The sequence below is a fragment of the Biomphalaria glabrata genome, chromosome 9 (assembly GCF_947242115.1).
Source record: "Biomphalaria glabrata chromosome 9, xgBioGlab47.1, whole genome shotgun sequence".
Taxonomy (NCBI): Eukaryota; Metazoa; Mollusca; class Gastropoda; family Planorbidae; genus Biomphalaria; species Biomphalaria glabrata.
In genome coordinates this window covers 46,070,226-46,093,047 of record NC_074719.1, presented here as the reverse complement: position 1 = coordinate 46,093,047, position 22,822 = coordinate 46,070,226, and the positions used below count along the sequence as shown (strand labels likewise).

At 37.8% G+C, this 22,822-nt stretch overlaps 1 protein-coding gene across 1 annotated transcript; it reads left to right on the top strand.

The window, feature by feature from the left end:
- The first annotated feature begins 5,249 nt into the window (after positions 1-5,249).
- On the top strand, positions 5,250-13,360 carry LOC129928413 (putative methyltransferase DDB_G0268948). The gene is made up of 4 exons (XM_056042661.1): positions 5,250-5,358; positions 8,902-9,131; positions 10,962-11,125; positions 13,240-13,360. Exons 1-4 carry the CDS (start codon positions 5,316-5,318, stop codon positions 13,358-13,360), a joined length of 558 nt encoding a protein of 185 aa, XP_055898636.1. The 5' UTR covers positions 5,250-5,315.
- Positions 13,361-22,822: the final 9,462 nt, after the last annotated feature.

Here is a 22,822-nt window from a genome sequence, read left to right as displayed (position 1 = left end):
CTATGCAGATGTAATTTTACCAAAAATAAAACAACAAAAAAAAAACAAAAAAAAAAAAAAAACGGGACCATGTTTTTTTTACTTTCACAATAGTAAGGTCACGGACTCAAGGCCTTTTGATTTCCTCCCCTTCACTCTGAAAATGGTTCTAAAATTAGAGAAACTATTATTGGCGATTTTCATACATAAAGATTAAATCATATTTTAAGGAATTTTTATTTGGTGCTTGCGGTGTTTATAATAAAGAAGTGTTGGAGATTTTCTTCTATTGCGTAAAAAAAAAGCTAAAAATAGCTGTCTTTTTTCTGTATCCTGTGTACAGAGGTGCTGATGAGCTATGTGTTTTCCAAAAGTATCCCATAATTTCTGTGCACTTTTTAGCACTGGAGATTCAACATTTTTAAGCTCTCATTTTGTTACTCATTTTTTTATCGTCCCCCGAAAGGGGAAAAGACGCTATTAGTTTTGTGTGAAATGTCTGTCCGTATGTCCGTCTTGTTTGTTTTGTCTTTTAGTTGGCAACATTAAAGCTTAGTTGAGCGTCCTTGACATTGTTAAGTTGATCTTGAAAATCTCGATTTAATAAGCGAAAGATTTAGATGAACTCAGTAAACAATTTGTGCGCATCTTTCATATTGTACAATATCATTTCAAAGCTTCTTCTTTTATAACCGCGTTATAGTACAAAGTACTTTGATTTTATAGTTGGCAGCATTGTTTATTCAATACGGAATCCGTGATATTGTTTATTTTTAGCCTATTTTTTTTTTTTTGAAAATCTGAGTCAATTTTCCTCTATGCATTTTCTTATGTTGATAATTATATCGCCAACACATTTCTTCATATTTCGTCTCTTCTTTTTCTCTCTTGGTGTATTTTATTGTACATACAGCTCAAGGCGGATCATTAAAAACTCAAAGTGTGAACAAAGGGAAGATTACTGTGATAAATTTCTGGTGTGAAAATACTATATTTTTTGTTAAACAAGAGAGCTGGCCTGACATATTTATCTGTTGAACTGTTGGGGCACCACACATAATCTGTTGACCGTTTTCCTTTATTTCTCTCAGTCTTTTGCCTTACCTAGAATCTAGTGACATGCCTGTCCACTCTATGAAGCATCTTTATGCTATAGCTCTCACGTTTGTACAAGTTTTTAACTGCAATCTTTCGTTTCACAATCGTTTTGATCATCGAATATCAGCCAGGCCGAGACTTGAAATGCTTATCTTATTTTTACATTAAATTATACATAAATGAAATTTAGGTCCGAAGACTAAAAAGTAAAGTTGCAATAATTAGTGATGGGCAAAAGTTAACTAAAAAGCTAGAAACTTTTAGTTTAACTAAAAAAAAAAATTAATTAAGGCCAAAGTTTAGTTAAAATCGTACTTTAATTATTTTTTTTTTTAGTTACTAGATAAAAAGTTTAATTAAAATGTGTACAACTTTTCAACAACTATTTAGTCAGTCTGCATTTGAAGAGGGTAAAGTAAGATGCTAGTAGAAGTTATGTGGGTAAATATTTGCAACTTAAAGTAGCAGTATTATAAAATGTTAAACATTTTTTGCCAAAAGTTTCTTTGCAATATTATGAATGAGGTTGTTGTTATGTATTTTTGTCGTGAGCCACGTGGTGGTGTTTAATTGCTGTTTATAGCGGTAATCAGATTAGTGGGTTAGGTAAATATTTAGTGGTTTTAATCAATTCATTTGCGGCAAACAATAATTTTTTTTTACTGCAGGAACATCAAGTACACCTTTTTGTAGTCTTAAGATTTATTATTGAGATCTAAATCGACAGCTAGGCCTATATAGATCTAAAAGCATTAGGATAACCAACTCTAGAAAAAAAAATCTTAATCCACACCCTCTCTGACCATAAAGTAAATAGACTGTGTCTAACTGATTTTAACAACTTGGTCAGCTAGACATACACATGTAGGCCTAGTGTACTGTACGTGTGTAGTCTTGTACGTGTGTAGTCGATGATAAAACCTGTACAAGACTACCCTGCATTTTTGTCATTACGCGTTATGCAATAGTGTTTGCTTAATGTGGAGTGGTCAGAAAATAACACACTGGCATGGCAGCAAGTTCGTAGATATATGTTTACACTAAAACATCCTCCCTGCCCAGAAAGTAAATAGACCGTGTGTCCGGCTGATTTTAACAATCTGACCAGATAGACGTACACGTGTAGGCCTATATAGTGTACTGAGTGTGCAGTCCATAATGACAAGACCACCCTGTTGCAGACTCCTTGGCCCACCAGGGAGGGCGAATTCCACCCACTGAACAGGATGTAAGCTTTCATCAAGCCCTGGCTATAATTTAAAAAACAGAAATGGAAAAGTGGTTTGAGTGCTGGGACAAGTCCTAAAAAGCCCGTGGAGTCTGGGAGCGCATGAGGCGCCCTGACCGCACTTCCCCGTGGTGGAGGCTGTCCAGGCCTGAGCAAGCTGTTATAGCACAGTGTAGGACAGGCCATTGTCCTGTTGGCTCATATTTCTCACGGCTATGGATACATTTCGATTAACGGTGCCCCCGCTGCGGGGAGGAAGAGGAAACCGTGCCTCATATTCTGTTTGACTGCCCCAGACTTGCTGATCTCCGTCTCGACAGGTCTAGGAAACCAAAAATTCTTGACCTGTATGGCGACATTTATGCACTACGCAAGACAGCAGGGTTTCTGTCCAGAGCTTTTGCAAGAGAGGATTTGAGCCTCTCAAGCCCTCACTCAAATGGAGTTTGATGATGATGATGATGATTAGGGCATAGAACTGTGTCATTAGTCCGTCGTTGGTTTTTAGCTCAAAAAGCTAGTACAACTAAACCGATTGAGGTGTACTACATTCTTAATGTAGAGCTTGACATAAACTTACACTTCTTGATTTAAAAAAATACTAGCGTTTATTAACAAATATACACAGATTCAACTTAAAAGTATATGTATGTGGAAACAAGGGAAATAATAATCTAAACAAAATCAAAATCACTACAAAATCGACTCCAATTTCGGCATAGGATTTCTTTGTTTGAGACCCGATTTCTGTAACTGACTAAAATCCATCTTGGCCATTTCTGTTCAGCCGGCTTCAAGTCATTTGCCCGAAATTGAGAAAAGGCTAAATGTGGTAATCTATGCAATTATTTTATAATAACGGTAATATATTTTATTCATGAATAGAAATACCAACGAATAGTTACAGTAAATAGTCAAAATTCCGATTAAGATTTTTAAAAATTTCATGCCATCAGCACTGGTTTGAGCAGTGGCGTAGCTAGGGTGGGGTAGGAGGGGAAAGAATTTGAAAATCCCCACTTCAAGGGGGCCCCCCTAATGAGTGTTTTTTACATAAAAATTAAATATTACGCAAAATGCAGGGTCTCCCGGGCCCCCAAACGATGGAAAATTCCTAGCTACGCCCCTGGGTTTGAGAAATTTAAAAAAATAATCAAACAAAAATAAAAACAACCCCATCAATAACACTAAAAATAGAAATTTGGTCAAATATTTGTAGCTGTTGTTGATTCTGTTAGGTAAGAAGGAGGGAGGGAACTCGTTTTAATTTTTTTTTTGGGTTTGACTCTATTAGTATGTGGGCATTATTCAGCATTGTCATTACTACGTCATGCGTGAAACGAAGCAAGAAATGAGCTCCCTTTTGGTGCCACAAGGCTTTACTTTCTATTTATCAAAGTCACGTGATAACTAAATATAAACTATAAGGAAAATGGGACGTCACCTAATCTAGCTAGACATCGCAAACATTGGCAGCAAAAGTTTAAGATCTCTGCATGTAATCTCTCTGGTTATATTAAATACTATTTAACGACTGGGGAACATTTAATAACGAATTAGAGCAGAAAATAATTATAATTTGGATGAAGATCTTATAAGACGTTCCGTCAAATCAAAAGGTAATTCAGTCTATCTTGTATCCATATGTCTATTTTGTAGTGCATTTTAAGTTCTCTATCTTGATGCAATATATATATTTCATGCTCTGCTGGCACTAGGAAAAAAAAGATCACTTGCACGAATTTGTCCTAGCACATGGAATAAGAAATGTTCCTTTATCTTTGTGTCTTTTTTGAATATTTATTAGTTTTTTTTTAAATTGAAATCTAGGAAAGTAACTCAAAGAAAAGGATTTAAGGTGTAATGCATTGGTTTACATACTGATACGCAGTGTCCTGTATACAAATTTTTGCAGTCTTAGAAATAATCGTGACGACCCGCTTCTTTTACACATGAATTAACCATTAATCTTGAGAATTATTCTCTGACATGTAATGTTGGGTGTGACGATCATGTGACAACCCCCCCCCCCAGTCGTCTGCAGATACTGAAAAAATAATTGTACACGTCAGGCACCATCAACCAGAACGGGTTCAACAACTAAAACACAATTTCCATAAAATAAATAGGAGATCAACATTTTTTTTGTAGTTTGTCATATTCTATTCATATTTGTTCCACCGCTTCTTAACCGCACTCTACATCAGGATGATTGCCTGGTCGAGACCATTCACCCTACGAGGCCGCAGCACTGGCCTGCTTATTCGCAACCTGTGGGCTGTAAAAAAAAAGTTCCCCTTTCAGACCTTGCGACCTATAGGGCAGATGATGTTAAGGTCACCCACCCAACTCTAATGGGTACCTGACCTAAGTTGGGGAAAGTAAAGGCGGTTGGTCGTTGTTATGGACATATGACACCCTGCTCGTAAACCGTGGGCCACAGAAACAGATGACCCACTCAAACACACTAAAAAAAAAAACAACCTGTTGAAACAAATATGGCTGCAAATGGTATGTGTTCATAGGTTCAAGCCAACGCGTCGTCCGTCTGAGACAGGATGTAGGATTCCTAAAGGGACATCGGAAACCTTTAATAAAACTAAAATGCATTTCTTTTTGTCCGTCTGCATTAGTTTACAATGTGCAATTGTGCGTTTAAAATGTATGATTTTTGTTTTCATTTATATTGGGTGGAGGTTTTATACATAAGTTGTGTCTTCGAGTCTAAAGATTAATGAGGAATGCAGTATTTCACGCAGCCCCAGCAACGACCTACATGCTTTGCCTTATGCAGAACAGACATAATCATTGTCCGCCGGTGGTCAATTTAGATTTTTTTTCGCCGTCTACGTCTGTCCTCGGCAGCGGATTTTCTTTTCCTCAAATGTGTATCCCGCGGCCTTTGTAAGTGACCTCCAGCTATATATATATATCGCTTTATTGCAGGTAATATTAATTCGACCATTCGACAACTCATTTTCCACCTCCACCAGATCGTGGTTCTCAGCAAATGGGGACTTCTTCTTCAACACATTTGGATCCCACATTAAAAGGTAGGAATTGCATTAATTAATTAATTTCATAGGGCTAAAGCAGGGGTGGGCAAATATGTTCTCATTTTACATGTTGAAGGGTTCAGATCAGTAATCCTATATTTGAGATGAACCGCGTAGTGGTTTCCAGATCAGGTAGTTCCTCGAATAGTCTTTGTAGAGTCTTGTTCGGGTCCCCGTATGTAGTATGCACCATTGAAGGACCGGATCAGCATTCTATGGTGATGCTCCACAAAGGCAGGCTTCACTCATCCCTACATTTAACTTGCGTAACAAGACTTGTTTCATTCGGTGAGCAAGTAATCTTTGTGGAAACTAAACAAGTATAAACACTGGTCAATGTTGACTGACTGTAATTTGACAGCAGTCACACACAGAGGTAACAACTAGTAAGATAGTTTCACAGTTAAGAAACATTATGCACGGAGTGTAAGAAGAAGTAAAATACTGCACATTAAGTACAAGTGTATATTTGTGGGGATATTGCGATTTAAAAAGACAACAGCAATTTTTAAAAATCGTAATACAGTGTATATGTGAATTAAAAGACATTCTACACAGCAAGCTTATCTTTCTAATATATATATATATATATATATATATATATATATATATATATATATATATATATATATATATATATATATATATATATATATATATATGTGTGTGTGAGTGTGAGTGTGTGTGTGTGTGTGCGGCCCGCCATTCCCAAACTTTTTTCAATGCGGCCCTCGATACAAAAATGTTGCCCACCCCTAGGCTAAAGCGTTACAAGGGCCACCAATATATAAACTGTAAATCTCTGGGGCTTGTGCAGTGTCAGGACTTAATTTGCATGTAATTATTGATTTTTAATGTGTGTAGGTATTACAATAAAATTGAATTATAAATGTGTTTGTTATATTTAATTACTTGATAACCTGTAATATTTTAGGCCCAAGTTCAGCCCGACAGTCACACCATACACACCCAGTTGTTCATAAAATAATAAACGAGGTGTATGATGATTTAAATTAAAATATGAATTTAATCTAATGATATTTCTACAATGAAAATGATATATGATCAATAATAATGATAAAGAAAATATAAATGCATATAGATCCAATATGATGTGAAAATTCAGTAATTGCAATAGTATTACAATAAATATTTAATTAATATTTAAATAACAATGCAATCACCTTTACTTATAAGGTTCCATAATATTGTCCACACAATGACAATCTTTCAAGACAACAACTAGCAATACAAGTAGATCTGTCTTCCAGCCAAGAAACTATTCACCGACGATCCATAAGTAAAAGTTTATAGTAGAATCTAAAACTCACAACTTCACAAAGCACCACCAGGTCTGGATATAGCACGCGCAGTCTGGAATCTGGAACCTAAGACTCGAACCTCAGTCCCAAAGCTTGAGATGAAAACGTCAGACAGACAAACTGAGATGAAAACCTCAGTCCTGTAAGCTAAAACTGAGGTCTCACTCCTGAAACATGAGACCCTATAGAAAGATAAAGAACAGATTCTTCTAATCTTCTAATCTATATACAAAATAGGAATACGATGGAATCCATTTACAAAAATTAACTATACAATACGAAATAAAACTCACCCTAAACAGGGGTCAAGATAATCCTTTAAGAATATCTACCAAGGCCAACGATTAGGCTGTCCACTATCGGATCCAAAGAGAAATTCAAGAGCTGACCAAAATATAGCTTGCTTCAGTCTATCAACATGGCGTGAAGTGCACCAGACGAATGTCTTTAATTTACGTCATAAAAAATTATGACGAAGCGTCAAGATGCCTACGCAGGATATTAGGAATTAGGTAGCCAGAAAAGATAACTTCTATCGATTTGTGGGAGAGAACTAGACAAAAGCCCATAGCCCAAGACATCACAAAACGAAGCTGGATAGGACACACCCTGCGAAAACCAGCTACCAATGTTGCAAGGCTGGCACTTGAATGGAACCCACAAGGAAAGAGGGCAGACCCAAGCAAACATGGAAGAGGTCAGTCATCAGTGAAGCTGAGGGCACTGGAATGACATGGGAGCAGGTGAAGAAAGCTGCTCAGAACCGAGTTCGGTGGAGAGGTGTGGTTGCGTCCCTATGCTCCCCTGGGAGTACACAGGATTAAGTCAAGTCAGTCAAAGGGAGATCACCTACTGCACACAAACAAAATAGTGCGAATTACGTCATCAACAGTTGATGAAAGCGGCGCTATTGAATAGAGAACATTTTTACTGTGCAATTAATTCAATAGGTGCGACATGCAGATTTATTCAAAGGAAGAACCACCTGCCCGACTAGCAATGACACAGTACAGATTTCATTTTGACTTGCCTATGTCCTACGCTTCTAGTTTTGTCTTTCGTAATACAGAACGATAAGACACGACGTGATGAATGTACAACGTGGTAAAGAGTTGTAGTCACTAAGGACACACCGATATGTGTCCTTTGGAGTTGCGCTTTTTAAAGTCCTACCCATATTACTAAGATATATCATTTGACACACTGAGCGTATTAATGCGTATATCACCCGCCTCTTTTATGTATGAATTAGCTTTTCATCTTGAGAATAATGCCCTGAAAAGTAATAGTGGAGTGTGACGGTCACGTGACGGTCACGTTTCGGATGTACTAGCCCAAACCTCCAGCAGGACGAGAGGGAGTGGCAGAGGACAGGATATGAACCCGGTACCAATATGACCACTGTACGACAGTGCAGAGCACATACCAGGCAGCCATGACTGATTCAGAGCTAAGACACTTATATTGGCTGAGGTATTTATTTACCCATTATATACGAAGTGCCGTTAAAACACATTTGCAGTTAAATGGGATTCTCGTCATTGTAGTGTCGATGGTGGTTGAATTGTAGCACCTAGCTGATGGTAGACAACTAAACCGCTGTAGGTGTATTATATCTTAACTTGTAAAACTTGAAATAACTGGATCAACTTCTTTGTGAGCCATATTATGTATATATAAGTTTTATTACAATATAAACATAGTCGACTTGAGGTAAAACAAAATAAGTGGAGTAGAGTCAGTTTGTCAGGGGTGAGTTAGTCTGTCAGGGGGTGAGTTAGTTTGTCAGGGGGTGAGTCAGTTTGTCAGGGGGTGAGTCAGTTTGTCAGGGGGTGAGTCAGTTTGTCAAGGGGTGAGTTAGTTTGTCAGGGGGTGAGTCAGTTTGTCAGGGGGTGAATCAGTTTGTCAGGGGGTGAGTCAGTCTGTCAGGGGGTGAGTTAGTTTGTCAGGGGGTGAGTCAGTTTGTCAGGGGTGAGTCAGTTTGTCAGGGGGTGAGTCAGTTTGTCAAGGGTGAGTCAGTTTGTCAAGGGGTGAGTCAATCTGTCAGGGGTGAGTCAGTCTGTTAGGGGTGAGTCAGTTTGTCAAGGGGTGAGTCAATCTGTCAGGTGTAAATCAATCTGTCAGGGATATTCATTTAGCCTTTTAAAAAAATCTCATTCCTAGCCCTAGACCATGTTTTAAAATGTTTCACGTTTCATTGTTTTCAATATTGTTTCAGAAATGTTCCCCAAAACCGGGCCAGAAACAGATGAAGTCATTCATTCGTTTTACACAGGGAAACAGATGGCCCGAAGTTACGCTGCGTACAGACCTCGCTACCCTGCAGAAATTTTTGACACAATTATGTCATATCATGAGCAAATCATAAGCAGTGGTCATCAACTGGCCGTAGATGTCTGCTGTGGTACTGGACAGTCCACTCTACCCCTGACGAAACTGTTTCACCAAGTAAATATGTGTAGTTAAAGCTGTCTGTAGCATTTTACGTCTCGAGAGACGATCTTTTCTCTTTGCAACTTCTTGTGTGACTATAGAGGCCAATCCTTGATACACAGCCGCGATCGCAGGTTGGGCATATATGTTCACCAGGTGCCGTTGGATTTTCACCCTTCTGACACCCAAAACTGTCACCCGTAGCCTTTCACAGCCAGTCCAACGTCTGGCCTTCACATGTTGCTCAGATATTGGGTCTGGCGGAACTGTTATCATGATAGGAGAAAGCACCAAGGCGAGCCTAAACTAGTAAGCTTCATGTAGAAAGGGGATGGGGCTTGTATAGTTTTGTTGGTTACCTAGCTTGGAGAAAAAAACAACACCAACCTCCGCGTTCTGTTGTCAAACCCAAGGGAGATAACCCGTAGAAAATAAAGAGCCAGTGATCCTTAAGACGCTTGCAGCCCAAAGTGCTACACTCTGGCAGAACTTGCTGCTCTGCTGATCCAAAACTGTATCGGGCAACAGCAATTCCTTAGGATTAACACTATACGCGTAAAGCGGAAAACGGTCCAGGCCTTAATCAATGACAATGAAATGAACCAAAATTGGTTTTCGACTTTTTGAATTTCTTTTTGCTTGTTGTATTTACCTGCACATACACAAAGTACTGAAAATCTAGTTGTTAACAAAAAAAGGAAAAGTATTGATCGTTATAAAGAAACAAATAATATGCATGCTATTATAATTAACCAGCTTCATTGTTACTTTTATGTCACTGTCACAAACCGCTGTGAGCCCACAACCGTTTGTGTGTGTGTAGCAAAACAACCGCAGTCCACTACCATGGCCTTAGTTATTGTGTAAAGTCTTAAGTTGATTTCTGTTATTTATATTTTAGATCTAATGTCATTATTTATGTTTTCATATATTTTAATTAGATTTGTTTATTATTGGAAGGGGGAAATAGGTATATTTTTTGTGCTTTAATGTTTATTTTGTTGTCACGGGACCAGAGTACCTAGGCTACAGCGAGGGCGGGGTGATCTGGGAAATCTGGGGAAAGGGGCAGTGGTCATCACTGGTCAGATACTGATGATGCAAGGGGACGTAACCACTGAGGATGCGTCACTGATGATGCAAGGGGACGTAACCACTGTGTTGGGAGGGTTCTTTTTGCTCTAAAAAGAGAGAGTTAGTTGGCGTGGGTCTTGTAGAGCGGACGGTTGTATTTCCCGCTCCTGCTCGTTTCCTAATCTGGTACGAGAAAACTATAGCAGAATGACTTCATGATTAGAGACATAGTCATTAGAGATCTGAGTTTAGTTTTAGTAGTGGATGTACCTGTGTATAACGTTTCATTTGGAAGTTTATGTGTTGTGTGTAAATAAAGTTACAGTTTAAAGTTATAGTCTCTAACTATATTCCGGTGTTTAGTTGCATATCTTAGTTATATATATGTTAGTTATAACACCAAAATCGCGACAAGGCTAAACCCACCAAAGTTCCAGCGTCAACAGTCGGGCCTCCTGAATCACCCTAGACTACGACCAGTTCAAGCAGGCGCCAGCACACTGCTAGCGTCTTGTGACAATCACTAATTGTCCTCTTTGAATGCCCCTCCCTAATCCTAATCCACCTTAGGCAGACCCTACTTCCACTACAGCCCAACATAGCCAACACCCTGTACGGCAGTGCTGAACCACTGAAGAAAACAGCACACTTTTTTCCTTGGCACAGTCTGCAAAAGAGCTCACAGCTCAGCAGCAATAAAGCTGGCGAGAAGAAGAAGAAGAAAGAATATCACTTATTGCTTTAACCAATATATGTATATTTCTAAATCAGGTGGTTGGTGTGGATGTAAGCGAGGACCAGATAGAGAACATGCCCAAGGGAATACCCAATCTGACAACGTATGTTGGACTCGCTGAGGATTTGAACATGATTGAGTCTGGAACTGTTGACCTCGTCACCATCGCCACTGGGCTTCACTGGGTCAACACGAAAAAGTAGGACTTGCCCCTTCTGGGTGTATGAATATGTGGATGTGTATACTTAGTTGTGTGCTTGCGTTAAAAAAAAAGTCTTGCAAGACTGGTGGCTGTATTGGTGAATGAACTGGTGACTGAACAGGTGACTAAACAGGTGGCTTTACTGGTGACTGAACGGTGACTGAACGGTGACTGAACAGGTGACTGAACAGGTGACTGAACAGGTGACTGAACTCGTGAATGAAGTGATGACTGAACAGGTGACTAAACAGGTGACTTTACTGGTGACTGAACGGTGACTGAACGGTGACTAAACAGGTGACTGAACTCGTGAATGAAGTGATGACTGAAAAGGTGACTAAACAGGTGACTAAACAGGTGACTGAATAGTTGACTGTACTGGTAGATGAACTGGTGACTGAACAGGTGACTGAATAGTTGACTGTACTGGTAGATGAACTGGTGACTGAACAGGTGACTGAACAGGTGACTGAATAGTTGACTGTACTGGTGAATGATCTGGTGACTGAACAGGTGACTAAACAGGTGACTGTACTGGTGACTGAACGGTGACTGAACGGTTACTAAACAGGTGACTGAACAGGTGACTGAACTGGTGAATGAAGTGATGACTGAACAGGTGACTAAACAGGTGACTGAATAGTTGACTGTACTGGTAAATGAACTTGTGACTGAACAGGTGACTGAACAGGTGAAGGAAGTGATGACTGAACAGGTGACTGAACAGGTGACTGAACTGGTGACTGTACTGGTGACTGAAGTGGTGACTGAACTGATGATTGAACAGGTGACTAAACAGATGAGTAAGCAGGTGATTGAACTAGTGACTTAACTGTATACTGGTGACTGAACCGTGAACTGGTGACTGAACTGTGAACTGGTGAATGAACTGTGAACTGGTGACTGAACTGTGAACAGGTGACTGAAAAGGTGACTGTACTGGTGACTGAAGTGGTGACTGAACTGATGATTGAACAGGTGACTAAACAGATGAGTAAGCAGGTGATGGAACTAGTGACTTAACTGTATACTGGTGACTGAACCGTGAACTGATGACTGAACTGTGAACTGGTGACTGAACCGTGAACTGGTGACTGAACCGTGAACTGGTGACTGAACTGTGAACTGGTGACTGAACTGTGAACTGGTGACTGAACTGTGAACAGGTGACTGAAAAGGTGACTGAACTGGTGACTGAAGTGGAGACTGAACTGGTGACTGAGTTTGTTGATTTGAATTTGATAATGTTAATACGCCCTGTGTAAACTGAAAGAAACTAAGAACAGGTATCAAATAGTGCCGCACTATTTCTAACAAATGAATATTCACATTTTTCTAGAGTAACACCATTAGTAAAATAAATAAACTGTGCATAAAAGCTGCAACAGTACTTAACACACTATCGATCGTCAATATATATATATAGAGAGATCGTCTGCCAGCAGATGTCACTGTTATTGTAAATAGACAAAAAATAACTATTAGGAGTTGATATATTTTCATATGACGCATGAACAAATAGTATTTGTAATTGAATAGACTACAAGGAAATGCTAATCTAGTGCATCAAACGCTTGGCATAATGTAGGCGTTAACATTAACGAGGGGTCAGAGTTCAAGTCAGATTATATGACTTGGTTGTTTATTTTCGAACACGAGTAAGCAAACTGTTAAAAATCATGTCAAATTAATTGACTTCATTGATTTGTGTTAGACAAGACACTGGATCTTTGAATGTAAAAAAAAAAGGGTCTAGATTTGAAGATTTCGATTAAAAAGTAGGGTTCCAGTTTTTTTTATATATTTTTACATGATTTGACCTGGCAGCTGTTTGAGAACCATTGGACTATGACACAAACTAAGTGAAAATTGCGTGTTCCCATGGCCTTTTGTTAACTGGGTATCATAGGGCCAGGGCATTATTTTACATAATAAAATGAGAATGGTGAACTAAGGATAATTGGGATTTCAACTCAGGACGCTAGCCACATCTCCGCGCTATAATGAAAACACAAAAGGACAATTAAGAACACTTTTATCATCTGAACATTTATTTGGCATTAAGATTCTAGATTTACAATAAATTTTTCTTTTCAAACTTTCTGAAACAGGTTTTTACTGGAAGCCAAACGTGTATTGAAGCCTGGAGGAACTTTTGCAGCCTACACCTGGCTGATGGACCAATTGGATGATGCCGAAGCCAACAAATATTACAGACAGGTTTTGGAATAGTGACACCAATTAGTTCATTTATAGTTATAAACTGTATTAATCGTAGCGAACTATACTTGGTTTTAAAAATTTGCATATAATTTGTTTTTGTTTTTGGTAGGTAACTGGGGAAATGCCTAGTTGGAATTAGGCGAGACCAATCGTCACAGAACACTGGCCTGAACACTGACCTGCAACGTTAAAACCTGTCCACAGCGGAGACCAAAAGCTCGTTGCCAAGTAACAGGTCTTTTCGTTCGACTTGGCAACGATCTATTGGTCTCCACTTCCCACAGGTTGTGACGTCGCACGTCAGTGTTGTGTCCTTTAATAACGTATGGCCTCGAATCAAGTGAATGATATTGTTACGATCTCTCCTAATCAGGCCTTCTGTAAACACTGCTAAACACACAACAACACATCAACATATCAACATATCAAGAACTTGACAAGGCTTCAAATAATCTGGTGCTTTAATAATGGTCAATTAAAACAGCCAATATGACACAATTGGCAATACATCAACACTAAAAATGCTATACTGTACATCACCGTACTAAACTAATAAACTCTACTGTCTCTATCTCTTCCTGGACTCGTACATTCACTTCTGGACTCAACCAGGACCGACTTCATGGCAGACTAACAGTCCCGGTCTACTCGCTGTCCTGTCTTGAACTGCACTGCCTTACATTCAGTGTCTCTGGTCCACGCAGACTTATGATCAGATGACCATAACCCGGGTCCTATTCACGTGCAAAGTTCATGCCAGTACTGTCCCTTGCCCTTCGATATGGAACGCTAAACTGTATTACTGGCCTGTGTCACATATGTCAGCTGATCACACACAGTTAACCCTATAGGGTTACAACAATATCTAACCAAGTCATTATTCGGAAAAAAAAGTAAAATCTCTGCATGATAAATGTATTATATCCATCCAGGCTTTCCTTGACATTCCTCTACCATATACCCCAGGTAAATCCCATATATCTTATGCATCAAGTGATGTGTGCTGACAGGACTTGTTTGATCACCTGAAAAATTTAGTTTATACTTTGGTTGCTTATAATGTCGGTACGGTGTCAACATTTTCCTGATTTGGTTTGATTTTGATATTTTGGCACATTTTAGGCCACGTCGTGCCCCATTTGTACTGTTTTCGTCACGCCTTCTTGGTTCGCGTCTATTTTAGAAGGCGGCTTTTTAAAAGTACACCACGCCTGACTGCACATTTAGCCAGCCGGGCAAGTTTTAAACAAAGTAGGTCAACCAGAACGGAGGATTCCAGCTCCCGTCGCCTCAGAGTGGCACCTCCATGGAAACGTCCGCCCCGGGGAAGCGGAAAGGCGAAGTACGAGAGTTAACACGGCTCCCAGTGAGCTACCACTGTATGCTCTAGCGACTGTACCTGCACGTGGTGGGGATATTTGCTTCGTTCCCCAACGGGGACCATACGTGGTGGTGATGGTTTACCCCACGGGGTCAGTGGGACAGTATATGCATATGGAGGCCCCCCCCCCCGTAGACTCGGCTGTGTCCTAGAAAATGGTGTGTCATGGTCAAAGGTATGTCCTAGTCAACGGTGTCTCCTGGTCAATGGTGTCTCCTAGTCAATGGTGTCTCCTGGTCTATGGTGCCTCCTAGTCAATGGTGTCTCCTAGTCAATGGTGTCTCCTAGTCAATGGTGTCTCCTGGTCTATAATGTCTCCTGGTCTATGGTGTCTCCTGGTCTATGGTGTCTCCTGGTCTATGGTATCTCTTGGTCTATGGTCTCTCCTGGTCTATGGTATCTCCTGGTCTATGGTATCTCCTAGTCAATGGTGTCTCCTAGTCAATGGTGTCTCCTATTCAATGGTGTCTCATAGTCAATGGTGTCTCCTAGTCAATGGTGTCTTCTAGTCAATGGTGTCTTCTAGTCAATGGTGTCTCCTAGTCAATGGTGTCTTCTAGTCAATAGTGTCTCCTAGTCAATGGTGTCTCCTAGTCAATGGTGTCGCATTATCAATGGTGTATTCTAGTCAATGCTGTCTCCTATTAAATCTGTCTCCTTAGACTTTTCTTGTCAATCTTCCAGTCAATACTATTTCATAGTAAATGTTGTCTTCTGCTCAAGGTTACAATCTTTTTCTGTAGTATTTATCTTTAAGTTACGAGCAGGCTTGCTTATTATTCAATCCTTTCTCTGGGTATAGTGCACACTTTTGACTCATGCTCCATAGTATGGCCACACCTGTCTGCTAATCATCTCAGTCATATCATAGCACATAGATGATGATATAATATAGGGGTGAAATGTCCGTCTCTTGAATTGTGTAGATAGTTTACAGGCATAGAAACATGGAAACATAGAAACATGGAAACATAGAAACATGGAAACATGGAAACATAGAAACAGATATATAGAAACAGATATATAGAAACAGATATATAGAAACAGATATATAGAAACAGATATATAGAAACATATATATAGAAACAGATATATAGAAACAGATATATAGAAACAGATATATAGAAACAGATATATAGAAACAGATATATAGAAACAGATATATAGAAACAGATATATAGAAACATGTAGGCATAGAAACATAGAAGCATAGAAACAGATATATAGAAACAGATATATAGAAACAGATATAGAAACAGATATATAGAAACAGATATATAGAAACATGTAGGCATAGAAACATAGAAGCGTAGAAACAGATATATAGAAACAGATATATAGAAACAGATATATAGAAACAGATATATAGAAACATGTAGGCATAGAAACATAGAAGCGTAGAAACAGATATATAGAAACAGATATATAGAAACAGATATATAGAAACAGAGATATAGAAACAGATATATAGAAACAGATATATAGAAACAGATATATAGAAACAGATATATAGAAACAGATATATAGAAACGGATACATAGAAACAGATATATAGAAACAGAGATATAGAAACAGATATATAGAAACAGATATATAGAAACAGATATATAGAAACAGATATATAGAAACAGATATATAGAAACAGATATATAGAAACGGATATATAGAAACAGATATATAGAAACAGATATATATAGAAACAGATATATAGAAACAGATATATAGAAACGGATATATAGAAACAGATATATAGAAACAGATATATAGAAACGGATATATAGAAACAGATATATAGAAACAGATATATAGAAACGGATATATAGAAACAGATATATAGAAACAGATATATAGAAACAGATATATAGAAACAGATATATAGAAACAGATATATAGAAACAGATATATAGAAACAGATATATAGAAACAGATATATAGAAACAGATATATAGAAACAGATATATAGAAACAGATATATAGAAACAGATATATAGAAACAGATATATAGAAACAGATATATAGAAACAGATATATAGAAACAGATATATAGAAACAGATATATAGAAACAGAGATATAGAAACAGATATATAGAAACAGATATATAGAAACAGATATATAGAAACAGATATATAGAAACAGATATATAGAAACAGATATATAGAAACAGATATATAGAAACAGATATATAGAAACAGATATATAGAAACAGATATATAGAAACAGATATATAGAAACGGATATATAGAAACAGATATATAGAAACGGATATATAGAAACAGATATATAGAAACAGATATATAGAAACAGATATATAGAAACAGATATATAGAAACAGATATATAGAAACAGATATATAGAAACAGATATATAGAAACAGATATATAGAAACAGATATATAGAAACGGATATATAGAAACAGATATATAGAAACAGATATATAGAAACAGATATATAGAAACAGATATATAGAAACAGATATATAGAAACAGATATATAGAAACAGATATATAGAAACAGATATATAGAAACAGATATATAGAAACGGATATATAGAAACAGAGATATAGAAAAATGTAAACATAGAAACCTAGAATCGAATAAATTTTATCTTTTTTTTCTCAGGCTTTCGCAATATTCAAAGACTACAATACGTCAAGACCAATGCTTGCCATGGAGAAATATCAGTCTATAGATTTTCCATTTAGCAACATACGAAGGTAAATTCATTTTTTCAATCAATTTGTTAACCACTATTTAACAGTTTTTGTACTTTAAAAGATATGCGTCTATAAACTGACAAGTTAAAAGAGTGAATATTATTTATCACTGCCCACAGGTTTGATATCCCAATGAGAGAAGAGATGAGCATCGATCAGTTTGTAGGCTGCATCCAATCCATCCATGCCACCAACTTGTACTATCAAGATCATCCTGGCACCACCGTCCTGGAGGAGATACGCTCAAAGTTCGTTGGCAGTCAAACATTTTAATAATTACATGTTCTATTTTTAGTTTCTGTCGAGAAATGGCAAAGGCGGTAAAAAAAGTAGTTAATGTGGGCAGTTGAAATTACTCACTTCCAGAGTTAGGGTTAGGGGCGGCAAGCAATGTCCACTTAGCGACATCCTCATCTCATGTCCATCCAGGTATTCATTTCAACTCAGAAGGAATATCCGAAAGATGGTTGGCCTCCTTCAGTCGTAGAACGACTATGGTTAATTTCGAACACTTTTTCAACGATGGCTAACGGGCCCCTCCTGCCGAAGCTTACTGGCTTAGGCGCCAGATACTCGCCTTCGCCCTTTCTCCTGTTAGTGAAAACAGTTCCGCCGGACTCAATATCTGAGCCACACGTGAAGGCCAGGAGTTGGACTGGTTGTCAGAGGCTATTTGAGACTCTTGCCATTAGGAAACATTTTATAGGTAATGGAGTGCCTATATCCATTGTCAACTTCCGGCAATGACAACCTTGCGGAACCCGACATTTTTGTGTTGAAGTTCGCTCGCATGCCTTAATGAAATGTTCATATTTTCCATTAAAATTGTTATATAGCATATATATATATATGTAAAATTTCTAGTGCGAATTTAAAGTGTTGACATTTTTTGTAACATTTCAGAATGATGTCACTACTGAGTGCTGATGGGAAGAGAGATACTGAGGTCAGAGTTCAAATGACCAAACATTTTTTCTTGCTACTTGGAAGAAACAAATAATTTTTTTTCGCTAGAGAAAGTTGAAGTGCCCGCTTAAAAAAATCATGCATACACACCGAGACAATCATTTAGACATACATAACTTAGACACCAGTTTACGTAAACACACACAAGCTTATATAAATATACTCACATCTTTACGAAAAGCATACAAAACGCACACACAAGTCTACATAAAAGGACACGCATACGCTTGCCAAAACACAGACAAAACAACACAACACACAGGTAAACACAAACACACAAAATGACTAATAAAAAGACAAACGCGTAAGCACTTACAGTAACAGCGAAAAAAACACTACAAAACCAGCGCAAACACGCCCAACACTAGCGCAAATTTAAACAATGTTACCTCAAATTCACCCAATACCATCGCAAATCTATTCGATACTAGCGACAAGCTACATTTGTTTTGTCACATCCGTATGATGGCACTAGTGTGTTGAATAAAGCGAAAGAAGACCAGCAAGAAAAATACTGTTTGTTTTCTTTGTGCTCTGTTTCACGTTCTGATTGGCACAGTTCAAAACCTCAGCAACTTCCTCTAACTCAACTAATTCACCATAACCATCATTCTCACCATTATACTCTTATAACATCATCATAACACCTTTATAACATCATCATAATATTGCATATATTTCACTTCGACACTTCAGAAGAGACACATTTCACTTCGACACTTCAGAAGAGACACATTTCACTTCGACACTTCACAAGAGACACATTTCACTTTGTCACTTTAGAAGAGACACATTTCCCAAAGACACTTTTAGAAGGAAAATCTATTACATGACTGACACATTTTCTTTCATAACTACATTTCAATACAAGAGTGCAAACATCAGTTATCTTATCTTATATAATACAGACGTTATTTCAAAAAGATGATAATTATGTACAACGCATTTCCTGCATTAATCTATTAATCTAACCATGCATGTTAATCAATGACTTAAACTCTAAAGAACTATTTACATACATTTCATTATATGAGAATATTTCTCTTGTTAAACCACTTTCTCTTTATTCGTAATAAAGCTATCAATAGCATTATTTATATTTGTTAACACCTATTTTTTTACCATAATCTTCTGAACATTATCATGTATCTTTTAAGGTTTTCTGTAGTAGAGAAATTAGGTGTCAGTATACAAAAAAAAACAACAAAACAATGTTTTAACCATAATTGTTGTGAAAACATGGAATTCACAGTTTTGTCTTATGTGTTTATGGCAATATAATCTTATAATAAAAAAGACTTGTATAACAATTAGTCGCTTTACTGTTAATGCTTTGAGGGTTTCTTTAAAAACGTATGTACTGTTGATCGATCTATTTGTGTTATATAAGTAAAATAAATAAATTATAGCTTTTATATAGCGGTACTTTCATGCTTATAGCATGATCATAGCGCTATGGTCCAATCTTATTTGTGGGCCAATGTGTGTGTGTGTGGGGTATCTTATATAATACAGACGTTACTTCAAAAACGAAGATGATTACGTCCTACGCGTCTTGCATTGGGTATCTGGGAGAAGGTTTTCCGTGCTGCCTTTAGGGCCTCAATAAACACAACTATTCTCGAGTCGGGAGTTGAACCTGGAGCCCCCTTCATATGTCGCCCAGTACCGTACTTAGCCTTTCGACCACGCTTCCGATATTATGAAACGTAGGCTAAAAATGTAAGGAAAATCATTGGAGCGTCCACCGTGACGGCAAAATGCCCGTACTGCGCCTTGAAACGCCCCCCCCCCACCTCTTGCCCTTTAACATCTAACAGGTCAATCTAAGCATGACATGCTGGCCCACGTGACCAAAAGTGTGCTCCCTGCCGGTCCATAACATATGGCAACAAGAGAGCTGTGCTTTGGAGTTTATTATTTTTTTGTTACACAAATCTTTTATCAACTCACTCTGTCTGTCTGTCTGTCTGGTAAAACATTTGTACGCGTTATTTCTCCCACACCCAGTCTCGGATCAAGTTGAAACTTTGCACAATTTTATTCATTGGCGTAGGCAATAACAGTCATTAAAAAAATAACAAATAAGTCAATTTATGATTGGTAATTCATTGGTTATTTTGTTAGATGTCGAAGAAGGGAAATATTTTTTAATTACTGAAGTATACAATGTAAGGACGAAGCTATTCCCTTTCGATTTCCTTTTGTTTGAAAAAAAAAAGATTTTTTTTTATGTTTCGGCTTGTGTTCTTACATTGTTAAAGTGTTCTGAACGTTGATTCTGAACATTGATTCTGAATATTGATTCTGAACATCGAATTCTGAACATTGATTCTGAATATTGATTCTGAACATTGAATTCTGAACATTCATTCTGAATATTGATTCTGAACATCGAATTCTGAACATTGATTCTGAATATTGATTCTGAACATCGAATTCTGAACATTGATTCTGAACTTTGATTCTGAACATCAAATTCTGAACATGAAATTCTGAAAATTGGTTTTCATCGAATTGTGGACATCGAATTCTGAACATTGATTCTGAACATTGATTCTGAACATTGATTCCGAACATTGATTCTGAACATTGATTCTGAACATTGATTCTGAACATTGATTCTGAACATTGATTCCGAACATTGATTCTGAGCATTGATTCCGAACATCGAATTCTGAACATTGATTCTGAACATCGAATTCTGGACATCGAATTCTGAATGTTGATTCTGAACATTGATTCCGAACATTGATTCTGAACATTGATTCTGAACATTGATTCTGAACATTGATTCTGAACATTGATTCTGAACATTGATTCCGAACATTGATTCTGTACATTGATTCTGTACATTGATTCTGTACATTGATTCTGAACATCTAATTCTCAACATCGAATTCTGAACATTGATTCTGAACATTGATTCTGTACATTGATTCTGAACACCGAATTCTGAACATCGAATTCTGAACATTGATTCTGAACATTGATTCTGAACTTCTTATTACGTCGATGGTAGCTAGACATGCTCTAATTCGACAAAGTGTATCTTAGAAATACGTTCAGCGACGAGGGTAGAACTACTGGGGATCCAGGAGGGGGGGGGGCGTAAGGGCGATCGCCTCCCCCCACCCACTCGGCCAAAGGGCGGGACGGACGAATTTTAGTCTAGAAATCACACAATTTGTATACGAATTTATTACTTAGGTTACTAATATATACTAGTTATTTATATTTCAACCTTTTTTTATATTACTTCGCCCCTCCCCCCTCTAGTATGTTGGCCAGACCAATTATCGCCAGACCAGACATACCGAAAAGCATAATCAATCTTAGATTATATCTAGACCTCTAAATCCCTTAGGAGCTCACTACAATGCTGTGTGTCCTCAATCTTGGGTTGACGACAAGTTAACATCTGGAATCCGGTACCGGTCTGTCAACTTGTGGAGGTTCCTCTACTAGCGATTTGGAAAAAGCGGTCATAGTAATAAAGTTCCTTTGGACCCTTGACCCTGTATACAATGGCGTGGGACTTAATGACTGAGTGATGTACGTGAACATTTTTTGCGTTGATTAGCCCAATTTGTGGTCCATAAAAACAGTTACAATTCAAGCCTGTCGGCTGGTAAACGCACCAACATAAACATTTATATTTCTTGGAACCTTTGGGCTTCTATAGGAAACCACAAGCTAGTAATGTCATCGCACAAAGCCTTTAGTGTTTACCCATCTTGATTTCAAATAACAGGCAGTACCATTAAAGTTCTTTCTACCTTATCTGACAGCCCCAGTCTATAAGTGTGTAGCTTTTTACATGATAGACTAGTCATCTATATTGGAGCCTTCTCGGTTGACATTGCCTGTTCTATGTTCACCTCGGATCATGAGGGTGAAAAGACACGTGAAACTCTTGATATAGAAACAGGAAGTAAGGACTAAATTGACTTTTAGTTCAGTCAGTAGTATCTTTTGGTCCGGTGCGGACAGTAAGGACTTAGAGAGTCGAGTAGTAACTTTGAGTAAGGTAGTATCTTTTGAGCAGTTGAAGCCAGTCTTTTGGGAGACAGTACACGTATTTTGATAGTTTTTTCTCTGGAGAGTCAAGTAGTAGCTTTGAAGTTTATTGTTACCCTGCTGTGATGCGGATGTGATTTAATACGATTTAGTATATTGGATACATTTAACACCGCTGTTATACGGATGTAGTTATATCGCAAGTAGATATTTTGGTGTAACAGTTAGAAGGGCAGTACATTATTATTATTATTATTATTGAATAAACGTCATACTGTCTGCTCAAGATCGACTTTGTATACTATTGTTGTAACCCTGCCTTGCACCAGTGCTTGGGGTGCGCACGAGCGCACTAGTGAACGTAAACAGGAAGACACTGGGAGAGAGAG

Bases quoted from the DNA above. Each gene is read 5' to 3' on its own strand.
- LOC129928413 (XM_056042661.1), top strand. From the start codon at position 5,316: ATGGGGACTTCTTCTTCAACACATTTGGATCCCACATTAAAAG. The intron at 5,359-8,901 runs GTAGGAATTGCA...ATATTGTTTCAG, and splicing joins TTTGGATCCCACATTAAAAG to AAATGTTCCCCAAAACCGGG. The intron at 11,126-13,239 runs GTAGGACTTGCC...TTTCTGAAACAG, and splicing joins CACTGGGTCAACACGAAAAA to GTTTTTACTGGAAGCCAAAC.